General features: G+C 54.9%; 1 protein-coding gene across 1 annotated transcript in view; it reads right to left on the bottom strand.

Moving 5' to 3' along the window:
* ABCA3 (ATP binding cassette subfamily A member 3) overlaps positions 1-20616 on the bottom strand; it is a 44718-nt gene that overhangs the window by 18694 nt on the left and 5408 nt on the right. The window contains exons 2-12 of the mRNA XM_039246814.1: positions 19436-19655; positions 18261-18496; positions 17534-17608; positions 17174-17438; positions 16347-16474; positions 15537-15702; positions 11358-11617; positions 9998-10114; positions 9649-9769; positions 6650-6823; positions 3822-4003 (exon numbers count right to left, since the gene is read on the bottom strand). Coding sequence (XP_039102745.1) covers positions 3822-4003; positions 6650-6823; positions 9649-9769; positions 9998-10114; positions 11358-11617; positions 15537-15702; positions 16347-16474; positions 17174-17438; positions 17534-17587 — 1467 coding nt within the window. The 5' untranslated portion in view covers positions 17588-17608; positions 18261-18496; positions 19436-19655. The remainder of the gene's footprint in view (positions 1-3821; positions 4004-6649; positions 6824-9648; positions 9770-9997; positions 10115-11357; positions 11618-15536; positions 15703-16346; positions 16475-17173; positions 17439-17533; positions 17609-18260; positions 18497-19435; positions 19656-20616) is intronic.

The following is a 20616-nucleotide window of genomic DNA, read 5'->3' as shown; positions in this document are numbered from 1 at the left end:
GCCAACTCGTGTCAGTTCATCGTGTTTGTGATGAATGGCAACAAGGTCACCGACACGCCACACAGCTAACAGCCCCGGCCCGGGCCCTGCTGCAGGGGTGGGGTCCAGCTGCACGCAGCTCCTCCCTCATCCAGCCAGGGAGGCTCTGAGCTTCTTTCCTGACCTGCTATTTGGGCACACGGTCCCTCACGGGCTTGCTGGTAGTGCAGACACTCACATGCGACACAGGTGAAAGTAAATGTGAAACCTCTAAACCAAAGCAGGCTACTCAGTGTTCTAGTCCAGGTCACCGTTGGGGCAAAACGCCAGGGAGTCTGCATCTCTACGCCTGACTGGCCCTTGCTCAGACACACACGAGTGCACGAAAGAAGCAAGAGAAGACAAAAGGCCCAGCCTTCCCTTGCTAAGAGGAAGCTTCTCCACCCTCTGTCTAGACAACGACCATCACCATCTGTCTAGACAACCCTTACCCTTTGTCTAGACAAGGACCCCCGCCCTCTATCTAGACAATGACCCCAGCCCTCCATCTAGACAAGGACCCCCGCCTTCCACCTAGACAGTGGCCTCTGCCCTGTGTTTAGACAACGACCCCCACCTTCCATCTAGACAATGACCCTTGCCATCTGTATAGACAATGATCCCAAATCTCCATCTAGACAATGACCCCTGCCCTCTGTCGATACCAGGCTGTGGGACGGGTGAGAAGACAGCCACAGGCCTCGCTGAACCCCTGCCCTCAAGGGGCCCGTGGGCACAGATGACACATAGGTGTGGGGAGGGTCACAGAAGAGGGAAGAACGGGGCCCTGGGAGAGCCACTCCCAGCTAGACCCTGCAGGGGCGCCTCCACCTCTACACTGGTACATCCCATGCCTGGAATGGTTCTGGCACACCACAGCCTACTGGTCTTTTTTTTCTTTTTTTTTAATGTTTGTTGTTGTTTTTCTGAGAGAGACTGAGAGAGCACAAGCGTGAAGGGCAGAGTGAGAGACAGAGGGAGACAGAGAATCCCAAGCAGGGTCCACACTGTCAGCGCAGAGCCTGACACGGGGCTTGAACCCACAAACCATGAGATCATGATCTAAGTCGAAATCAGGAGTCAGATGCTTAACCGACTGAGTCACCCAGGCGTTCCCAGCCTGTTGGTCTTAAGGGACACACTGCTCAGGTTTTAAGCGGCTTGAAATCAGAATGTGTTATAGCTCATGGAGTGTCACAGGTAACTGTCAGCATTTGCCTCTGTGGGAAAGTGACGGTGCCCCTATGGATGGGGGCGCCATAGCTGTGATGAAACACTCCAGGGTGTGGAACCAGAGAGTGGACACACAGGTTGACCTCGCCCGCCAGCAGCAGGGGCTGATGGCCTGCAAGGTGGTGGCCCCACGCGGTGCTATGCACGTGCTCAAAAATGAAGGGGATTTGTGAAACTGCAGATACTTAAACATAATTCGAAGACGAAAGCAAAATTTAGGATTATGCACAGATACCTAAAAGCATACTTGTACAAAGATTCACACACATTTGCATTTAAGATAGCTAAGGTGGGTTAAAAAAAGTTTGAGGGTGCGGGAAGAGATAGAAAATCTGAACAGACCCATAACTAGTGAAGAAATCAAATCAGTTATCAAAAATCTCCCAACAAATAAGAGCCCTGGGCCAGATGGCTTCCCTGGGGAATTCTACCAGACATTTAAAATAGAATTAATACCCATTCTTCTCAAGCTATTCCAAAAAATAGAAATAGAAGGAAAACTTCCGGACTCATTTTATGAAGCCAGCATCACTTTGATTCCCAAGCCAGACAGAGACCCAGCAAAAAAAGAGAACTACAGGCCAATATCCTTGATGAATATGGATGCAAAAATCCTCAACAAGACACTTGCAAATCGAATCCAATAGCACATAAAAAGAACTCTCCACCAAGATCAAGTGGGATTCATTCCTGGGTTACAGGGCTGGTTCAATATTCACAAATCAATCAATGTGATACATCCCATCAACAAAAGAAAAGATAAAAGCCATATGATCCTGTCAATAGATACAGAAAAAGCATTTGACAAGATACAGCATCCCTTCTTAATAAAAACGCTCGAGAAAGTTGGGATAGAAGGAACTTACCTAAACATCATAAAAGCCATCTATGAGAAGCCCTCAGCTAACATCATCCTCAACGGGGAAACACTGAGAGCTTTCCCCGAGATCAGGAACACGACAGGGATGTCCACTCTCACCACTGCTGTTTAACATAGTGCTGGAAGTCCTCGCATCAGCCATCAGACAACAAAAGGAAATCAAAGGCATCAGAATTGGCAAAGAAGAAGTCAAACTTTCACTTTTTGGAGATGACATGATACTCTACATAGAAAACCCGGCAGTTTCCACCAGAAGCTTACTAGAACTGATTCATGAATTCAGCAAAGTTGCAGGATACAAAATCAACGTACAGAAATTGGTTGCATTTTTATATACCAACAATGAAGCAACAGAAAGAGAAATCAAGAAACTGATCCCATTCACAATTGTACAAAAAAACATAAAATACCTAAGAATAAACCTAACCAAACATGTAAGAGATCTGTATGATGAAAACTATAGAAAATTTATGAAGGAAATTGAAGAAGACACAAAGGAATGGGAAAACATTCCATGCTCATGGATTGGAAGAGTAAAAATAGTTAAAATGTCATTACTACCCAAAGCAATCTACACAGTCAATGCAATCCCAATCAAATTGCACCAGCATTCTTCTCAAAACTAGAACAAACTATCCTAAAATTTGTAAGGAACCACAAAAGACCCCAAATAGCCAAAGTAATACTCAAGAAGAAAACCAAATGGGAGGCATCACCATCCCAGACTTTAGCCTCTACTACAAAGCTGTCATCACCAAGACAGTATGGTATTGGCACAAAAACAGACACATGGACCAATGGATTAGAATTGAGAACTCAGAATTGGACCCAAAAGTGTACAGCCAACTAATCTTTGACAAAGTGGGAAAGAGTATCCAACGGAAAAAAGACAGCCTCTGTAACACATGGTGCTGGGAGAACTGGACAGCAACATGCAGAAGAATGAAACTAGATCATTTTCTAGTGGGTGTTATATGGAAACCAACTTGACAATAAACTACTAAAAAAAAAAAAAAAGTTTCAGGGTGCCTGGGCAGCTCAGTCAGTGAAGTGTCTGACTCTTGGTTTCGGCTCAGGTCATGATCTCGTGGTTTGTGAGGTCGGCCCCATGTCGGGCTCTGAGCTGACGGTGCGGAGCCTGCTTGGGGTTCTCTCTCCCTCTCTGCCCTCCCCTGCACACAGTCTCTCTCTCAAAATAAAATAAACTTAAAACAACAAGAAAACCACCCCAAACAAGTTTCAAGACTTGTACAACACGACCCCCTGTCATAAAATCTGGCGTACGGGTCACACACACACTGGGCTACAGGAGGGAGTGTGCTCAGGATGGCGCCCTGAGCAGCTCCACACTCCGGGGCCAGCACGCGCCGTCTCTGGGTGGTGGACTGTGCTGGGGCTTCCAGCAGTGCGATCGCTGTCCCGAGAGGCTGTGTCACTCTGGAGGCAGAAGAGCCAGTAGGCTATGTGAGGCGGGGCCGGGTTGGGTGGGTGCTGGTCCCACATGGGGGGGCCGGGGCGTGCCCCGTCTCCCCGACTGTGGACTTCAAGGCTCATGATGGCCAGTGGAGGGTCTCAGCGCTTTTGGGACACGCGGCTCACTGGCTACACACAGGACAGGGTCCCCTCGCCCAGCCTGACGATGCTTCGCGTGCACGCAGAAGCGGGCTGCCAGACTCACTGCCAGACTCACCGTGATGAAGAAGTACCAGGGCTGTGGCACGCCGAACTGCCCCGGGAACACGGCCTCCACGTACCAGGTGACCAGGCCGTAGAGCACAGAGTCCAGCAGCAACATGGCCAGCACTTGCCCGAAGGAGAAGGCGTCGTCCACGTTGACGGGACTCAGGAGGTTCTGCCACTGGACACCCACGCCTGGAAGACACAGCAGGATGCACGTCTGTGACTTTCGTCAAGGCTCTAGACAACAGCGAGCACCAGCAAGAGCCCGCGGACTGACCGGGGAGGCTCGGGTTTGGTTTGAGACCGACATGCACATCTGTACATGTCTGTGTGCATGGTGCACTTATGCAGACATGCAATCCACGTACGTGCACACACACAGACACACGTGTAGTGGGGCTCAGAGGGTTCTGTTTTCTTTCTGGTTTGTGGACAACATGGCCCAAAGGGTTCTTGGGGACTCCGTGTGGCCGGCCACCCTCTGTAGGCCCCAGGGCCCCTTGGGGGAATGGCTACACCCTGGCTTTGGTCAGCGTTCATTCTCAAGCAACTAGAAGTTTGTGTGTTTAAGTAAATTCACTGTAGAACGCTGAAGACCAAGAGTGACCGTAGAGTTAGAATCTTCTTTGTTAATGGCTTTTAAAAAGAGTATCTGAACCCTGGGAAGTGCTGTGAATTTTATTTATTATTATTATTTTTTTTTAATTAAAAATTTTAACATTTCTTTATTTTTGAGAGACAGAGAGAGACAGATCATGAGCAGGGGAGGGGCAGAGGCAGGAACACACACAATCTGAAGCAGGCTCCAGGCTCTGAGCTGTCAGCACAGAGCCCGATGTGGGGCTTGAACCCACGAACCGTGAGATCATGACCTGAGCCAAGTCGGACGCTCAACTGACTGAGCCACCCAGGCGTCCCTATTTATTATTTTTAAGTGTTTATTTATTTCTGAGACACAGAGAAAGCATGAGTGGAAGAGGGGCAGACAGAATCCCAGGCAGACTCTGTGCTGTCAGCACAGAGCCAGATGTGGGGCTTGAACTCACAAGTCCTGAGATCATGACCTGCGCTGAAATCAAGAGTCGGATGCTTATCGACTGAGTCACCCAGGTGCCCCATCAGTGTAGACTTGTAAAATGTGCTCAGAGACACCTGGGTGGCCTGATTGGTTAACTGTCTGACTCTTGATTTCAGCTCAGATCATGATCTCACAGTTTGTGAGACTGAGCCCTGCGTCAGGCTCTGGGCTGACAGGCTAGAGTCTGCTTGGGATTCTCTCTAGCTCTCGCTCTCTGTCCCTCCCTCGTGCTTGCATTCTCTCTCTCTCAAAAATAAAGACCAGTCTACATGTATCACATACTACTAAACACAGAAACACATATTAAAAAATTGTTTTTAATGTTTATTTTTGAGAGTGATAGAAACAGAACATGAGTGGGGAGGGACAGGGAAGAGAGAGATGGAGACAGAATCTGAGCTATCAGCACAGAGCTTGATGAGGGGCTTGAACTCATGGACTGTGAGATGGTGACCTGAGCCGAAGTCAGATGCTTCACTGACTGCGCCACCCAGTCAGTGAAATAGATACTTGGAAGCTGAAGTGTTGGGGCGCCTGGGTGGCTCAATCGATTGAGCATCTGGCTTCGGCTCAGGTCGTGGTCTCACAGTTTGTGAGCTGGAGCCCCACATCGGGCTCCCTGCTGTCAGCGTGGAGCCTGCTTTGGATCCTCTGTCGCCCCCCACCCCTGCCTTCTCTCTGCCACTCCTATGCACTCCCTCTCTCTCTCTCAAAAGTAAACAAACACTAAAAATAAATAAAAGCTAGTGTCAAGGGACACTGCCAAAGAAGAAAATATTTCTAAAGATAAGGTCACGTGGGGGTTTCACGTCATCTCTCCTCCCGCAGACCCCGCCAGGAAGCCACAGGAGCCGGGACTATGGTGAGTGAGATCAGGCAGCCAAGACGGAGGGCCGGGGCAGCACGGGGCCGGGGCCAGCACGGCAGGCGCGCAGCGCGGGCCTGAGCCGGAGACGGAGCTTCACCCGCCAGAGTGACAGGAGCCAGAGCAGCAGCAGGGGCTCCGGGACGGAGCGGCACAGGGCGGCCACGCAGAAGCTCGCGCTCCCCCCAGCCTCCTCTAGGCACAGGGACAGGGACAGCTCCCGCCAAGGTCCGCAGCCTGGGGGGCCCTGGGGACACGCCCCAGCGGGTGGCTTTAAGGGTTCAACTGGAGCCTCTCCACCTCTCCTCTCCGAGGAGCAGGCTTGACCCACCCTGGGAACCCGAGCGGGGACGCAGCCCAGGTGCCGCGGTCGGCCCGGTGATGCGCCTCGTTCAGCCCGTGGTGTTTACAAAATCAGGAAATATCACAAAACTCAGGACGACGGTTCTGGCCTGTGACTTGTTTCTCCCTCAGGCGTCCGTGCCCTCATCCCCCCTCACTGTGAGGGAGGTGCCGGTTCTGCCACTTGACCCACAGGAGGGGGTTGTTACCCCCTCCCCTTATAGACTTTGGGGCCCAGGGCCTCACTGTTCTGGGCGTCCCAGCACCCAGAGGCTCAGAGGTGCTGAGTCGAGGCCCCCACGGGATGTAGGTGCTCACGTCTGTTCTGCAGCAACAAGCCACCCCCTTCCCCCACCAGCACGAGCTCGGGGCCGCACTGCCTCCCAGAGTGCAGACACACTAACACTCTGTGTTCTGAGCTCCTGCCCCCCCCCCCCCCCCCCCGCCGCCCTGCTCGCTGGGGAGCCCCGCTGGGAGCTAGAGCTGCTGCTGGCCCTGTGCTCTCCTAGTAACCCACCGCGCAAGGGCAGCTCATGAGAAGGAAAATACTCACCTTTTGCTTCAAATTTGCCCATGAGCTGGGCCCCCATCGCCATGGCGACATTGGACAGGAGGCAGGACAGGAGTTTCTGGCTGAGGGTCATCCAGTTGTATCGGGGGGCCACAAAGAAGTACGGGATGTACGTGAAGAAGTAGAGGAAGCCGCCTATGGCTGCTGCCATGTTGGCTGTAGATGGAGAGAGGATGGGGTGTGCTGAACAAGGGGCAGACACGGGCCGCCCACTGGGGGCCCCAGGCACGGCCCCGCCTCTCCTCTCATCAGGGCGCGTGTGCCGCTGGGAACATGACCCCCCCCACCCAGATTTCCCCAGCCCTCGGCTGCAGACTTTGCACACCTGCCCCCCAGCCCCCCAGCCCAGCCCTCCTCCCCACCCAGCATCCCGCCCACCAGGGCGCCTGCCACACACCAAAGGGGTAAGTCCGTCCCTCCCCTCCCCGAGCCCCAGGACGGAGCCAGCCAGCTGCCCCTAAAGACTTCTAAGAATAATGAACCAGCTATAAGTTAGCTTGAATATTTTTCTAAAACTCAACTATATTTCTGACAATTTAGTGAGAAAGGTAGCGTTGTGTTACGGTTTTGCAAACGTCTGTAATGTCTGATTTAAGAGATTGGAGCTGGAGTCTGCTATCTGCTCTACGTTCACCCTCCTACATTACACTGTTTTGGGAGACGCCCATGAAAAAAACTGCCTTCACCCAGACAAGTAGTTGGAAAAGGAAGAGGAATTTTAACAGCCTTCTCAGATACTTCTGGATACTTGTTTCTGAGACAGTGCTATTCAGGTGGTTGTTTCTTTTTTTTTTTTTAATTTATTTTTGAGAGAGATAGAGAGACAGCATGAGCAGAGGAGGGCCAGAGAGAGAGGGAGACACAGAATCCGAAGACAGGGTCCAGGCTCTGAGCTGTCAGCACAGAGCCCGACTCGGGGCTCGAACCCACGAACCATGAGATCATGACCTGAGCCAAAGTCGGACGCTTAACCGACTGAGCCACCCAGGTGACCCTTAAGGTCAGGTGCCACATGGGCTCAAACTGACCAACGAACTTTTGACACTCTTACGTGAAAGTCTGCCCATCTATCTTGCACTCTGAATGGGCTATGACTCGTGCATGATTTCGTAACGTGACGCACTGGTCGTGTGGAAAATATTGCTTGTTGAGCTATGTGGATCTTTCAAGGGTACATACATTTTATTATGCAACATACAGGAAAAAATCTCACTGGGTAATATGGTCACCAGTCTCCTAAGAGATTTAGTGCTGGGAAGCCATCATGTTCACAGTGTTAAATTCAAGTATGTAAAATCCCATTTTGGCGTGAAACCTTGAACTTTACAATTGACATCAGGGGCACCTGGGTGGCCCAGGCGGTTAAGCATCCAACTTGGGATCAGGTCATGACCTCACAGTTCGTAGGTTCGAGCCCTTTGTCAGCTTCTGTGCTGACAGCTTGGAGGCTGGAGTCTGCTTCAGATTCTGTGTCTTACTCTCTTTCTGCCCCTCCCCACTTGTTTTCTCTCTCTTTTTCTCTCTCTCTCTCTGTCAAAAATAAACATTTTTTTAAAAAAGAATCAAGTGCATACTTGATAAAAGATAAATACAGTCAGGGAAATGAAATCTCAAGGGATTTTAGAACATTCCAAAGCACACACAAAGAGACAACCAGGGAATTGGGAGGCAGCTTGCAGAGAAGTCCTACAGAATCAGCGCAAAGATTCCTGCAAGTGTGAAAGAGAAGTCGAGACACGAAGGAGAGATACCACCTGACACCCACCGGCACGGCCTCTACCCAAACACCCCACAGGGCACCTGAGCACCTCAGTCGGTTGAGCATTTGACTTCTAATTGGGGTTCTGTTCAGGATCCCAGGGTCTTGGGATCAAGCCCCACCTTGGGCTCCATGCTTCGTGTGCAGATTCTCTCTTTTTCTCTTTCTTTCTGCCCCCCCCCCCACTTTCTCTCAAAATAAATACATAAACTTTAAAAAGGAACCACCCCCCAAATCAGAAAATGAAGAGTGCTGGCCAGGATGAGGGGAAGCCGCGCGCGGGCGGGAACGTAGAGTAGCGCGGTACTAAGCAGAGTCAGTGGATGACCCGGAACCCCCACTTCTGGGCCCATGCCCCCAAGAACTGGAGGCGGGGTCTCGGAGAGGAGCTTGCACACGCATGGTCACGGCAGCGCGATTCACAAGCGCTAGAACGTGGAAGCACCCGCGTGTGCGTGGATGGGTGGACCAGGCCCCTCTGCACAACAGAACATCAGTCAGCCTTCCAAGGGGAGGAAGTCCCAGCTCCCCGCCGCGGCGGCTGCATGACCCCTGAGGGCGCCTGCGCGCTGAGAGGATCAGGCACAAGCCGAGGAGCGTGTGTGATTCGCTCACGCGATTCGCAGCCTCCACAGACACAGAAGGTGGACGGTGGGGGGGTGGAGAGGAGAGGGGGTGAGGAGGAGGCGGGGGGAGGGGTGGAGAGTCAGTGGTAGGCGGACAGAGATTCAGTCTGGGGAGATGGAAGAGCTCTGGGGTGGGTGTTGGGATGGGTCACAGCACAGTGTGGGGTCCACTCGACTGTGTGCAAACATGGTTACGGTGGTAAACTGCCCGTTAGGTGTATTTTGCCACAACAGGAGAGGAAAAAGAGACAAGGATGAAGTGAGAGGCTCCAGCAGACACCTAGGGGGACATGGGGACGCAATCACGGAGACCAAACGGGGTCAGCGTGTGAGTGGGATTTTGTGGCGCTGACAAAACACACGATCCTCAGACCAGAGCGCAGGTAAATGAAGAGAAACTGCGCAGGGACCGCCGGGCACCCACCAGGGACAGCTTTCGGTGGCCACGACACGACTCGGGCAGGAGAGCAAGACTGGGACGCGCCGGGGCTCAGGGAAGAGACGGCCTGATTCAGGAGGCGGCCGATGCCCGAGGACGGGGGAAGGCACAGAGCACAGCCCCTCCAGCCTGCGGGCCCGGGGGCAGGACGGCTCACCTTTGCTGAAGAAGGTGCTGACCATGAAGCTGAAGGAGATGGAGGCGGTGGCGAAGCACAGCAGGAAAACCAGCACGAGCGAGGGGTCACTGTGAGCGAGCACAGCCACGTCCTTCTTCACCTGCACGTTGTGGCATCCACGGTCACACACGGGCAGGTCGTGGCGGGGAAGGTGGGGACAAACCAGGAAGACCTTAAGCGTTCCCAGCCTCCAAGGAGAGTGGAGAGGGTGGGAGAAGGGCCGCCCCCCCGACCCCCCAAACACGGAGCTGAGGCTGGGGACACCTGGGGTGCCTCGGCCCTGCTCCCATCCACCCCAGCGCCATGCTCCTGGCGAGGCCACACTCACCTTGATGCAGAAGAGCAGAGTGATGAAGGAGACAGCTACGAGGAGGAGGAGAAAGAAGAGGAGGAACCAGGCGCTCCAGTGCAGCCAGCCGCTGAGCCCCATCATCCGCATGTACTCCTGGGGAGAGGGCCACGCTGACTCATCTGCACTCGGGCTGCAGGGCTGCACGTGGTGCGCACTGGCCACGCGGGGGCGCCCAGGCGCATGCTTGCATGCACCGGCCAGGGACAGAGGACCGTCCCTCTGCGCCGTCATCCCCTGCCCTCCTCCTCCCTCTCCCCTCACCCAGCGTGCTCCCCGCCCTCCACTCCGATTCAACATTCCACCACGATGGCTTTAGCCACGTATCTGTGGGCACAAACATTTGTTTGTGAGCTGTTTCACGTGTGCCGATAACCACACCCACGTCACCCCACTTCGCTACCGTTATTTGCGGTGCCCAAGTGGACAGCACCCCTGTCCCCTCTCCCAGCCGCCTGCACGTGCACCTCACGGGCTCAGTGATTGCAAGTGTGGCGTCACTGAATACGCGAAGTACCAATGCACTGGCCCTGCAGGTGCTGCTAGAACTTTCCACAGCGTCTGGGCACCTCTGGGCGCATCCTCAGGATGAGGTTACAGGTGACGCTATCACACAAGGGTTCTCAATTACGGCAAGGACATTCTATAGCAGTGATGCTTTCCCTGCTTCTTAACCCCCTCCCCTGAGCCTGGCGGTCCACGCCCACAGCAGTCCCGATGTGTGCAGAGCGAAGGGCCTTCCGTGAAGCCCATGCCGCAAGGCCATTTGTCTCTAGAGTCATCTGCGCAGCAGAAACGGAAGGTGACCGCGCATATAGAGCTTTAGTGAGTGCCTGGGCGGCTCGGTTGAGCGTCTGCCTCTTGATTTCAGTCAGGTAATGATCCTGAGGCTTGTAGTTCGAGCCCTGCACCAGACTCTGCACTGTCAGCATGAAGCCTGTTTGGGATTCTCTCTCTCCTTTTCTCTGCCCCTCCCCTGCTCGCTCGCATGCACACGTTCTCTCTCTCTCTCTCTCTCTCTCTCTCTCTCTCTCTCAAAAATAAACTTAAAAGAACTTAGAGTTTTATAGTAGCCACAGCAAAAAAAGTTAAGAGAAGACAGTGAAATTAGTTTCAATGCTGTATCTCACTTGCCCCAGCACATCCGAACTACGGTCTTTCCGAAGTTTGAGGCCAGGGCACACAGCACACTAACAGCGGCGTTTTATCGGGGTTTGAAAGGTCTAGATGTGCTGGGCTTGACTTCACAGAAGCCCTGAGGCCGCCAGCACCACAGTGGGTGTTTGGCCCACACCCTGCGGCGGCGCGGCGCCAGCACCTGACCCGCCTGGACAGGTACCTTCAGCTTCCTCTCCTTCTCCTGCACGACGGCCCGGATGATGGTGAGTGAGCTGTACGTGAAGCTCAGCATGAGCAGCAGGGGCAGCTGGTACTGGATGGCCACGAGGAAGGGGTCGGAGATGAAGGGCGGGTAAGGGAACCTCTTGGCGATCACCGTGAGCTTCCCGAACAGCTGGTGCGTGGTGGCGTTGGCGTGGTACTGCATGATGGCCCTGTCCACCGCGTGCTGCACCGCCAGGAAGCCTTCTCGGATGTACCCTGGGTGCGGAGCACAGGACATTCCCGCTCGTGGGCGGACTCACGTCAGAAGAGCCACATCACGGGCGCCGCTCCCAGGGCCGCGGGCCCCGAGCTGCACCAGGGTCTCCCTGGTGAACGTGGCCATGGAGCGGCACCGCCTCACACTCCTACACTGTCCCCGGTCTTCTAGCTTGCAGGGGCCGCCCTCGGCTCCGGCTCGTGGCCCCTACCCCCACCCCCAATGATAGCCGGGCGGTGTCTCTCGGACCCTCCCTCCCGCCTCCCTTGTCCACCTTGAAGGACCCCTGTGACGACACCAGGTCCACCAGGCCAATCAACAGTAATCAGCTGCTATCGGAAGCCTGCTGACCTGCAGCTTCCATTCCATCCAGCCCCGCGAGCGCCACAAAGGAGGCAGACATCACAGCCCAAAGGCCTTCGTGCGCCTGTGCTCTCTCTGCTGGCCCTTCCCGGCCCCCTCCAAGTGGTCAGTAATAAAATCCTTCCAGTGAGAAGGGCCCGGGAAGAGTGGCAGACTGGGGACAAGGGTTTCAGTCCAGAGCCTGGTCTGGGAGGGGGCGTAGGGAGAGCAGGCCTCAGGAGAGTACAAGGCAGCCTGAGTCCCCGAGGACGGAGAGGGCACCCTCCTTCATAAGGTACAGTGACATTGAGAACACGACCCAATGCCCTGCACTGTACACGGAGCTGCCAGCAGCCTGCGGCCAGCCCCGAGGGAACAGAGAAGACTGCAGCCCAGCACGGGGGATGCCACGAGCCCTCAGGTTCAAGTCTTCTGAGGCTGTACGAGCAAGTGCTCAGTTAACAACACCCATGCGGCGCAGGCTGGGGGTTCAGTTCTTCACAACAAGCCTGCAGAACAGCTGACTGAGTCTCCATCGGACAGACGGAGCCACTGAGGCCGGGGGAGTAGCGCCCCGGGGTGGGTGAGGGGCAAGGCCCTGGGATGCTGGACTTATCACATCACACTGCCGCTGTGAGGCTCTGTCGCGTCACCCTGTCTTTGTCACCACAACTTCTGGGGCTGTTCTGCGCTCTGAGGAATGGAGGCGTCACCCTGTCATCAACCTTTTCCTACCGCCAATAGGTCTGTGACCATAAACAAAGCCCGTGGGCACCTCCTCCTCCTTTCTGACTATTCCAGAGGCTGCATTCCCATCAAGGACTCAGTGGGTCTGAGGTGTGGACATGGGGCTGGGGCAGAGCCCAGGCTGAGGATGCTGAGGGCGCACTGTGTGCCCGGGCCATGTCCCTTCCACGCCTTGGGGTCTTCATGTGCTTGTAACTGGTGTGGACTAATGAGTCCTTAACATAATAATATGTGGACCCCTGTCACCTGCTGAAATATTTTCCCCAGGCTCCTGCTTGCTTTTAACGTTGGTATTGTTATGTGTGTACTGGCACAAAAGTAGACACATAGATCAATGGAAAAGGATAGAAAACCTGGAAATGGACTCATAACTATATGGCCAACTAATCTTGACAAAGCAGGAAAGCATTTCCAATGGAAAAAAGACAGTTTCTTCAGGAAGTGGTTCTGGGAAAATTGGACAGCGACAGGCAGAAGAATGAACCTGGACCACTTTCTTACACCAGACACAAAAACAAATTCAAAATGGATAAAAGACCTAAATGTGAGATGGGAAACATCAAAATCCTAGAGAATGAGGGCAAAAACCTCTTTAGCCTTTGGCAGAGCAACTTCTTCTTTTTTTAATTTTTTTTATTTTTATTTATTTCTAGGAGAAAGAGAGAGAGACAGCGTGAGCAGGGGAGGGTCAGAGAGAGAGGGAGATACAGACTCTGAAATAGGCTCCAGGCTCTGAGCTGGCAGTCAGCACAGAGCCCGACGTGGGGCTCGAACCCATGAACCGCGAGATCATGACCTAAGCGAAAGTTGGATGCTTAACCGACTAAGCCACCCAGGCGCCCCTGATGGAGCAACTTCTTATTAGACATGTCTCCAAAGAAAGCAAAAATGAACTCTTGGGACTTGCTCAAGTTAAAAAGCTTCTGCACAGTGAAGGAAACCATCGACAAAACTAAAAGGCAACTGACGGAATGGGAGATGTTTGCAAATAACATTTCAGATAAAAGGCTAGTATCCAAAATCTATAAATAACTTATCAAACTCAACGCCCCAAAAACCAAATAATCCAGTGAAAAAATGGGTAAAGGACATGAACAGACATTTCTCCAAAAAAAAAAAAAAAAAATCCAGATGGCTAACAGACACAGGAAAAGATGCTCAACATCATTCATCATCACGGAAATACAAATCAAAACCACAAGGAGACACCACCTCACACCTGTCAGAATGGTGAAAATGAACAACTCAAGCAACAACAAACAGATGTTGGCGGGGGTGCGGAGAAAGGATCCCTCTTGCACTGATGGTGGGCATGCAAATCGGTGCAGCCGCTCTGAAAAATAGTATGGAGGCTCCTCGAAAATAAACAGTAGAACTACCCTACGACCCAGCAATTGCACTACTAGGTATTTATCCAAGGGATACGGGTGTGCTGTGTCGAAGGGACACACCCACCCCAGCATTTATAGCATCACTGTGGACAAGAGCCAAAGTATGGAAAGAGTCCAAATGTCCATCGATGAATGAATGGATAAAGAAGACGTGGTGTATATATACACACACTGGACTATTATTCAGCTATCAAAAGAAAGGAAATCTTGCCATCTGCAACTATGTGGATGAGGTTAGTCGGAATTATGCTAAACAAACAAGTCAGTCAGAGAGTGACAAATACAATTGCACTCACATGTGGCATTTAAAAAACTAAACAGATGAAAGTAGAAGAGAAGGAAAAATAAAATAAGTTAAAAACAGAGATGGAAACAAACCATAAGAGACTCAACAATAGAGAACAAACTGAGGGCTGCTGGGGGGAGGCCGGGAGATGGACTGGATGGGTGATGGGCATAAAGAGGGCACATGTTGGAACGGGCATGGGGCGTCCTACGTAGGAGATGGATTGCTGGGTTCTACTCCTGAACTCAATACTACACCATATGTTAACTGACCTGAAGTTAAGTAAAATCTTGGAAAAAAACAAAAAACAAAACAAAATAATTGGTGTTCTGTCTTCCTTTTTTGGCACATTTCAAGTTTGCACCTGGTGCAGTTTGCTGGTCTTTCTCCTGCTGCTTCCAAACACAGGAAAGCGTCCCCACACAGAACAGTCCAGGCCCCAGGCGGTGGGTGCGGCCGCCCCCTCCCTTCCTCCTGCCCCCTGGAGCTTCATTCAGGGACATTCCCGGGTCTTTCCAGGAACACCTCCAGCACGCCCAGCGTCGCTCCACCTCCTCCACACCGTGGAAGCCTGTGTTCTCCGCAGCACCCGTGCCACCTCCGGGAACCCACGGACCCCCAGCCGTTCCCTGCTCGCCCTTGGCTCCAGTCCATTCCAGGATGCAACCGGGCTTCCTCGGAGACAGCACCCCAACTGCCTGCCAAGGCCACACGGGACAGACCAACACACGCACAGACTGGGCACAACTAGCCAAGATGGAGCTTCTGCAAGCACCCCACGGACACACTTGAACCCTGGACAATTACTCAAGGACCACACGGCTTACAGCGCCCATTAAACTGTACACGGCAGAAGCCAGGGAGAGAAGCGAAGTGTGAAGCCAAGCCCACGGGTTCGATGCAAACTGACTGAAACAGAGGGTTCCTTCGGGAGCACGTGTCCCCTGGGAAACAAGGAGACAGCCTTTGCTGCCCTGAGAGTGTTGAACCTTTTGGAGCCTAGTTTTCCCAGACGTTTCCTTCCTTCTCCAAGGAAGAAGATCAAATGCCCCTTTCAGAGTACTTCTGCCGAGAAAGGCAAGGAGCGACCCCCGCGATCCCCACCGGTCAGTGGCCCAGTAAGGGATCGTGGCCGTTGCCAGGGCTTCTCACCAGGTTCTCCACCGTCGGGGGACGCGGGTTCCCTCGGTCCTGGGTTTGGGAACAGTGGAAAAAGGGAAGTGGTGTGCCAGCCCTCGGTCTCTTTCAGGAAAAAGGAGCCTGTTTGTGTCCACATGTGATTTCTTCGCGCGTAACTGAACCGTAAGTGGTATCTCACCTGTGGGATCAAGGACAAAATCACCGGTGCTGAGGGATCCACACACAGAAGCAAAGACGCGTGCCAAACAAGAGCCCGATCAGGAGGCTCGTGGCCATGAACTCGCCACCTCTCCCACCCCCCACCAACATCCACAGGGTCCTGGAGAGTCAGAGCGTGTGGCCCTGCCCCTCAGCTGCGCCCCCTGGGGGTTCTCGCTGCCCCAACTCCCTGTGTCCCTAGAGGAGCTTGGCACCCAGGGCGCCCGCCCCCACCCCCCCATCAGCGGAGGGCTGCAGAAGTGCTGCTCTGGGAACTGGTCTTCGGGTCTGAATGCCATCGGACAGGCAAAGCCATCAGACAGGCAAAGGACTTCCTTTTGTTTGTTTAACTAGATGGCCAAAATTCTAACGCCGGTGAGGGCTAGTCCCATGTGTCCTTTCCCACCTGCCCTATCTGTGCACAGAGGCCTGGAGACGTGGGGGGAATGAAAGTCTGCAACGTGGCTGCCTCCTTCAGGCTTCCTCCACCGTGCAGCCTGCCAGGCTAGCGGCACCAGGGCACCCTCGAGGGGACTGTGATGGAGACCTGGCCCGGCAGCAAGGCCGGTGTCGTCTCCCTGGCGGGCAGAGTGCCTCTGGGCTTGTTTTGGGGAGGGTCCTCACCGCCAGCGGCAGGGGCTCCCCGCTGTGGTTGAAGGCGTGCTCGAACACCACGGCAGCCAGCACGTTGGAGGAGCGGTTGTCATACCTGATGTAGTCCTCAAAGTCCTTCTCCGAGCGGAAGCCCCGGGCTGTGGGAGAGCCGTGAGCTGCCCGAGCGCCCGCTCCCCTCAGCACTCTGGCCGCTGCGGGTCACGTTCAGAGAAAAGACCGCACACGGACAGGTTTCTCTCGGGCTTGTCCTGTCCTCCGGGTCAGGGAGGCTTTCGTTTTGGGCAGAGAGACCAGTGGCAGAGGGCCCCGGCACCCCCACCCCTGACCCCGTGCGGGAGGCTGTGGGGGGGGTCGCGGAGAGATGAGTGGACGCTAACGTAATGGGTCACAAGGTTTCTCTGTCACCAGACCCCACTCCACACGAAGGGCTTCCCCGTTGTCACCCAGTGAGGGCCAAGGGCCCCTTCCTGAGGGTTACATGCCTAAGTCGAGAGGCTGGGAAGGGATAAAGCAGAGAGGGAGGGAAGGGACAGCAAGCGCACTGGAGTGTCCCTTGGCAGGCTTCCCGACGCCCCCTAGCGCTGTCCCCCCGCAGCCACGTCCCGCACGCTCACGGTGCACCTCGCCCTCGTGACTGAAAAGCTGTGCTAAGGCCACCGCGAGTGACGGGGGCGGTTCCGGCACCCGTGCTGCTGCCACAGGCACACACGTGCCTCCACTTGGCCCTCACAAGCCTGTTCCCCATTTCAGGACGAGTGACCCTCCAGCCGGCCGGGGCTGCTCCCCCAGACCCGAGCCCCCCAACCTGGCACAACGGGGTCCAGAGGACACCTCACCTCTCATATTGATGACCAATGCCCTCCGTGCCGTCTCCGTGATGGTCTTCACGGCGTCGCTGTGGGATGGGACGTAGGCGAGCTCCCAGGTGTCACCGGGAGGGGGGAAATTGAAGAACAGGGGCAGCTCCTGGATGGACTGGCCGGGGTAGATGGTGGCATTGGGCACGTTTTCCGACTGGATCTTCAAGCGGAGCCAGATCAGGATCCCCGAGAAGAGCAGGGGCAGGAGGAGCTCCAGGACGGTGACCAGGACCCGGCGCTTCTGGAAGGGGAAGGGGGGACGCAGCCAGCGGGGGTCACGGCGCCCTCCCTGGGGCCGCCCTTCCCGGGGCCCGGTGCACCCCGGCGTGCACCCACCTGCACGGTGTAGTTCTTCCAGAGCAGGAGTGCCAGCTGCCTGAGTGCCCCCATCTCTGTGCCCGCGGGGTGCACCTGGGGGCCGGGAGACTCCCCTCAGACACCAGCCCTCCCGCCGCGACCCCCCACCTCTCCTGGCTGCTGCGCTGACCCAGCTCTGCTCTGGCCGCTAGCAGAGAAGGGGCTCCTGGCAAGTGACCTCGTCTCCTCCCAAGACGCACCCTCAGCGACTGGCTGACCTGGGGTAAACACCACGCAGGGGTCCTCTGGTCTGGGTGCGCATGCTGCTGCCTCTCCGCTCATTCCCCTCCCCCGACTGGCTTCCCTGTCCACCAGCGGCAGCAGCACAGCGAGAGCGGAGAGCAGGGGGGGCGGGGAAGACAGGCCAGGGAGGGGGGCCTGGCCCTGCTGACTGGGGTGGGGGGAGCAGACAGGTGCGTGGAACCATGGCACTTTCCCTCCTTGAACCCTCAGGACCAGTTTTTCCTGCTTTAACCGAAAGCACTGGTATGCGTTCCCCGTGACAGAAAGAAAACTCCAAAGAAAACCTGCCCTGTGTCACACGGGAATATTATGTTTAACGCCGGTGCGCAGAGCTGCGCAGGGCTGCCGAGCGGGTGTGGGCACGAGACGGCAGGAGCGAGCGGGGTGGGGGTAATAAAGGTGCCCCCCAATCTGGGGAAACACACTTACCTAGACGTCTAGCGAGAGAAGCAGAGCCGCTCACCTGCTACAGAAGGAGGTGGGGTGAGTCAGCTCAGGAAGACTCAGGACGCGGCAGCACCGCCTTCTGGAAGCTGCTGGTGTGAAGGCCGGGGGCGACCAGGCTGTTCAGACTCAGGGTGGGCACGTGGGGGGGGCGGGGGGGGGCCCGGGTGCTCCTGTTCCCGACCGTACGGAGAGGTCGCAGGGGGAGCGTGGAGGGGCCCTTCGCGGCCCCCGGTCCTTCAGGTGAGGAGAAGCCTGTGTGACACACACCGAAAGTTGTGAATTCAAGGAACTGGCACCACACGCGGGCAGAAACACGCAACACACCCAGCGGGCGGTAAAGAGAGCGCGAAGGCTCAGACGAACGGCTGGGGACCGTTCCCTAGTGAGTGCGCTACGGACATGGCCCGTGGAAGCCACCTTGAGACCCCGAGGCGCAGTGGCAGCTCATCGGTTTGCTTCAACAGGCCAACTTCACATTGGGCCGCAGTCAGTGAAAGTCGTTTCCATGAGGGCTCTTTTTAAAATGAAGCTCTTGCTTTTTCAGGAAAGATGTGGCTGTGCAGATCTGTCTAAGGACACTTGCTCAAAATTTAGGCTTCAGAGAGTAGTCCGTAAATACTGGTGGAGAGCACGACTGTGAGCAGTTACTTACAAAGTAATCTAAAATATGCTTTTAATTAACTGGATGGTTAAAACGTGAAGGAATGAAAGCTAAAATAGTACAGAGTGCTATGAAGTGGCAACTTAATAAATTATCCAAATTCTTTCAAAATTAACAAGGTGGAAAAAGTGTCATAAACCAGTTGTGGACAGTTAATAAAAGAGCAGGGTTTAGTGAGACCCATGAGGGCCTGTGGTTTATAAGAGGTTTCCAGAAGCGGGGGAGTGTAGAGGGGGAAGCACTTCCTCCAGCTGGGCCCGGCACCCCCAGGACAGCCGGACGGGCACCTGGCCTGGCTGGGATGAACTTTCCTCCTCTGCCAACAGGGGAATATAAAAAGGTCACGGTTCAAGGAAGTCTTCTGGTCAGAGAAGTAGGTGACTTCCTTTTCTGGGGAAGTCTGGCCAAGAACGGACATGTCCCCATGCTTACTCCCGTCTCTCCCGGCTGAGGGCCGGGGAGGGCACGAGGGTGGGCCGGGCGCGTTCCCACAGTGCCTGCGAGGTGGACAGCAGCCCCCGCGAACTGACCTGGGTCCAGGGAGCGGCTCCTGGCCGCGGTGTCCCTCCAGGGCTATGGCTGGACCGGCCGGGGGGAGGCAGCTCTGGTGCGAGGGCTCTGGGGCGGGGCCTGCGGGCCTCTTGAGTGCGGGTGCGGCTGCGGCAGGGTGGCTGATGCCTCACGGGACATCAGGAGGGGCCTGGGGCTCCCTGGCATGACTCGTGGGCACCTCTGGGCGGAGGGAGGGCCCTAGAGCAGAATATGGAAAATGCTTGTGAAACGCTCTCACCAAGTTGGAACATGAAGGGTAAAACGGATTGCAGGTGTGTTCCTTAACACGCAGCAGATCTGATTACAGAGAAAGAGCGATTCAGGGGGACGGAGGCCACAGAGAAAATACTCCTGGAGCCCAGCCACCGTGCTGGGTGTTTATTTCTGTCTCCCTCCAGCACCGGGTCGGTGGCTTCGCGCATGTGCACGCGGGGCACCATCTGGAGTCCCACCCAATGCCGTACTTGCTTCTGGCCTGTTTCAGCAAAAAGGAGATTCCCAGAATTACAAAATCTGGAGAACTTTCTGGTTATGAAAGCAGATGTACACGAGGAAAGGAAGTTAAAAGTTGCTTAAAACACTCGACGCAGAGGCACAGGGTCCCTAGAAGTGGCGGTGGCTGCGACCCAGGGCCAGCCCCGTGCCTTCCACCCATGGCAAACACTCAGGTAGGGGCCACTTGCAAAGCCGCCTCCGCCCACAAGAGCGGCTGAGCACTTCCCCTGCGGGGCTCCCTTCACTCCTCAGGGTCAGAGCCACGAAAGGAAGGGAAAGCTTCCCCCTTCCCCACTGAAAGGTTTGTTTGCTCACTGTTAAAATATTAAATGTTACACAAAGTGTTGAGTATTTCGATGTTTGCTTTTTGGGTGAGTCACTGAACTGGTCCAGAGTGAGTGCACACTGTGGCCTGCTGGCTCCTGAGGGCTCTCAGAGGGGCGCGGGATTCCTCTAAAGATGGTTTTTCCCGTAACCTGCGTACGTTAGAGAGCTGTGGGCTGTGCTAGTCCTCGAGCACCGGGCTGGGCAGACGCCACGCCAGCCAGGTTCCTCAGGCCATGCTGAGCCCGTGACGCCCACACACCTCCCCTGTGCTGGGGACATGTCCCCCGCTGTCCGTATGCCCGTGCAAAATCAGGTTTCATTCTAGCACATAAGGAAC

The sequence above is a fragment of the Hyaena hyaena genome, unplaced genomic scaffold (genome assembly GCF_003009895.1).
Source record: "Hyaena hyaena isolate Hyena2069 unplaced genomic scaffold, ASM300989v1 scaffold_285, whole genome shotgun sequence".
NCBI classification, from domain to species: Eukaryota; Metazoa; Chordata; class Mammalia; order Carnivora; family Hyaenidae; genus Hyaena; species Hyaena hyaena.
Note: the sequence above shows the minus strand (reverse complement) of the source record. Positions and strands in the feature narration are given on the sequence as shown.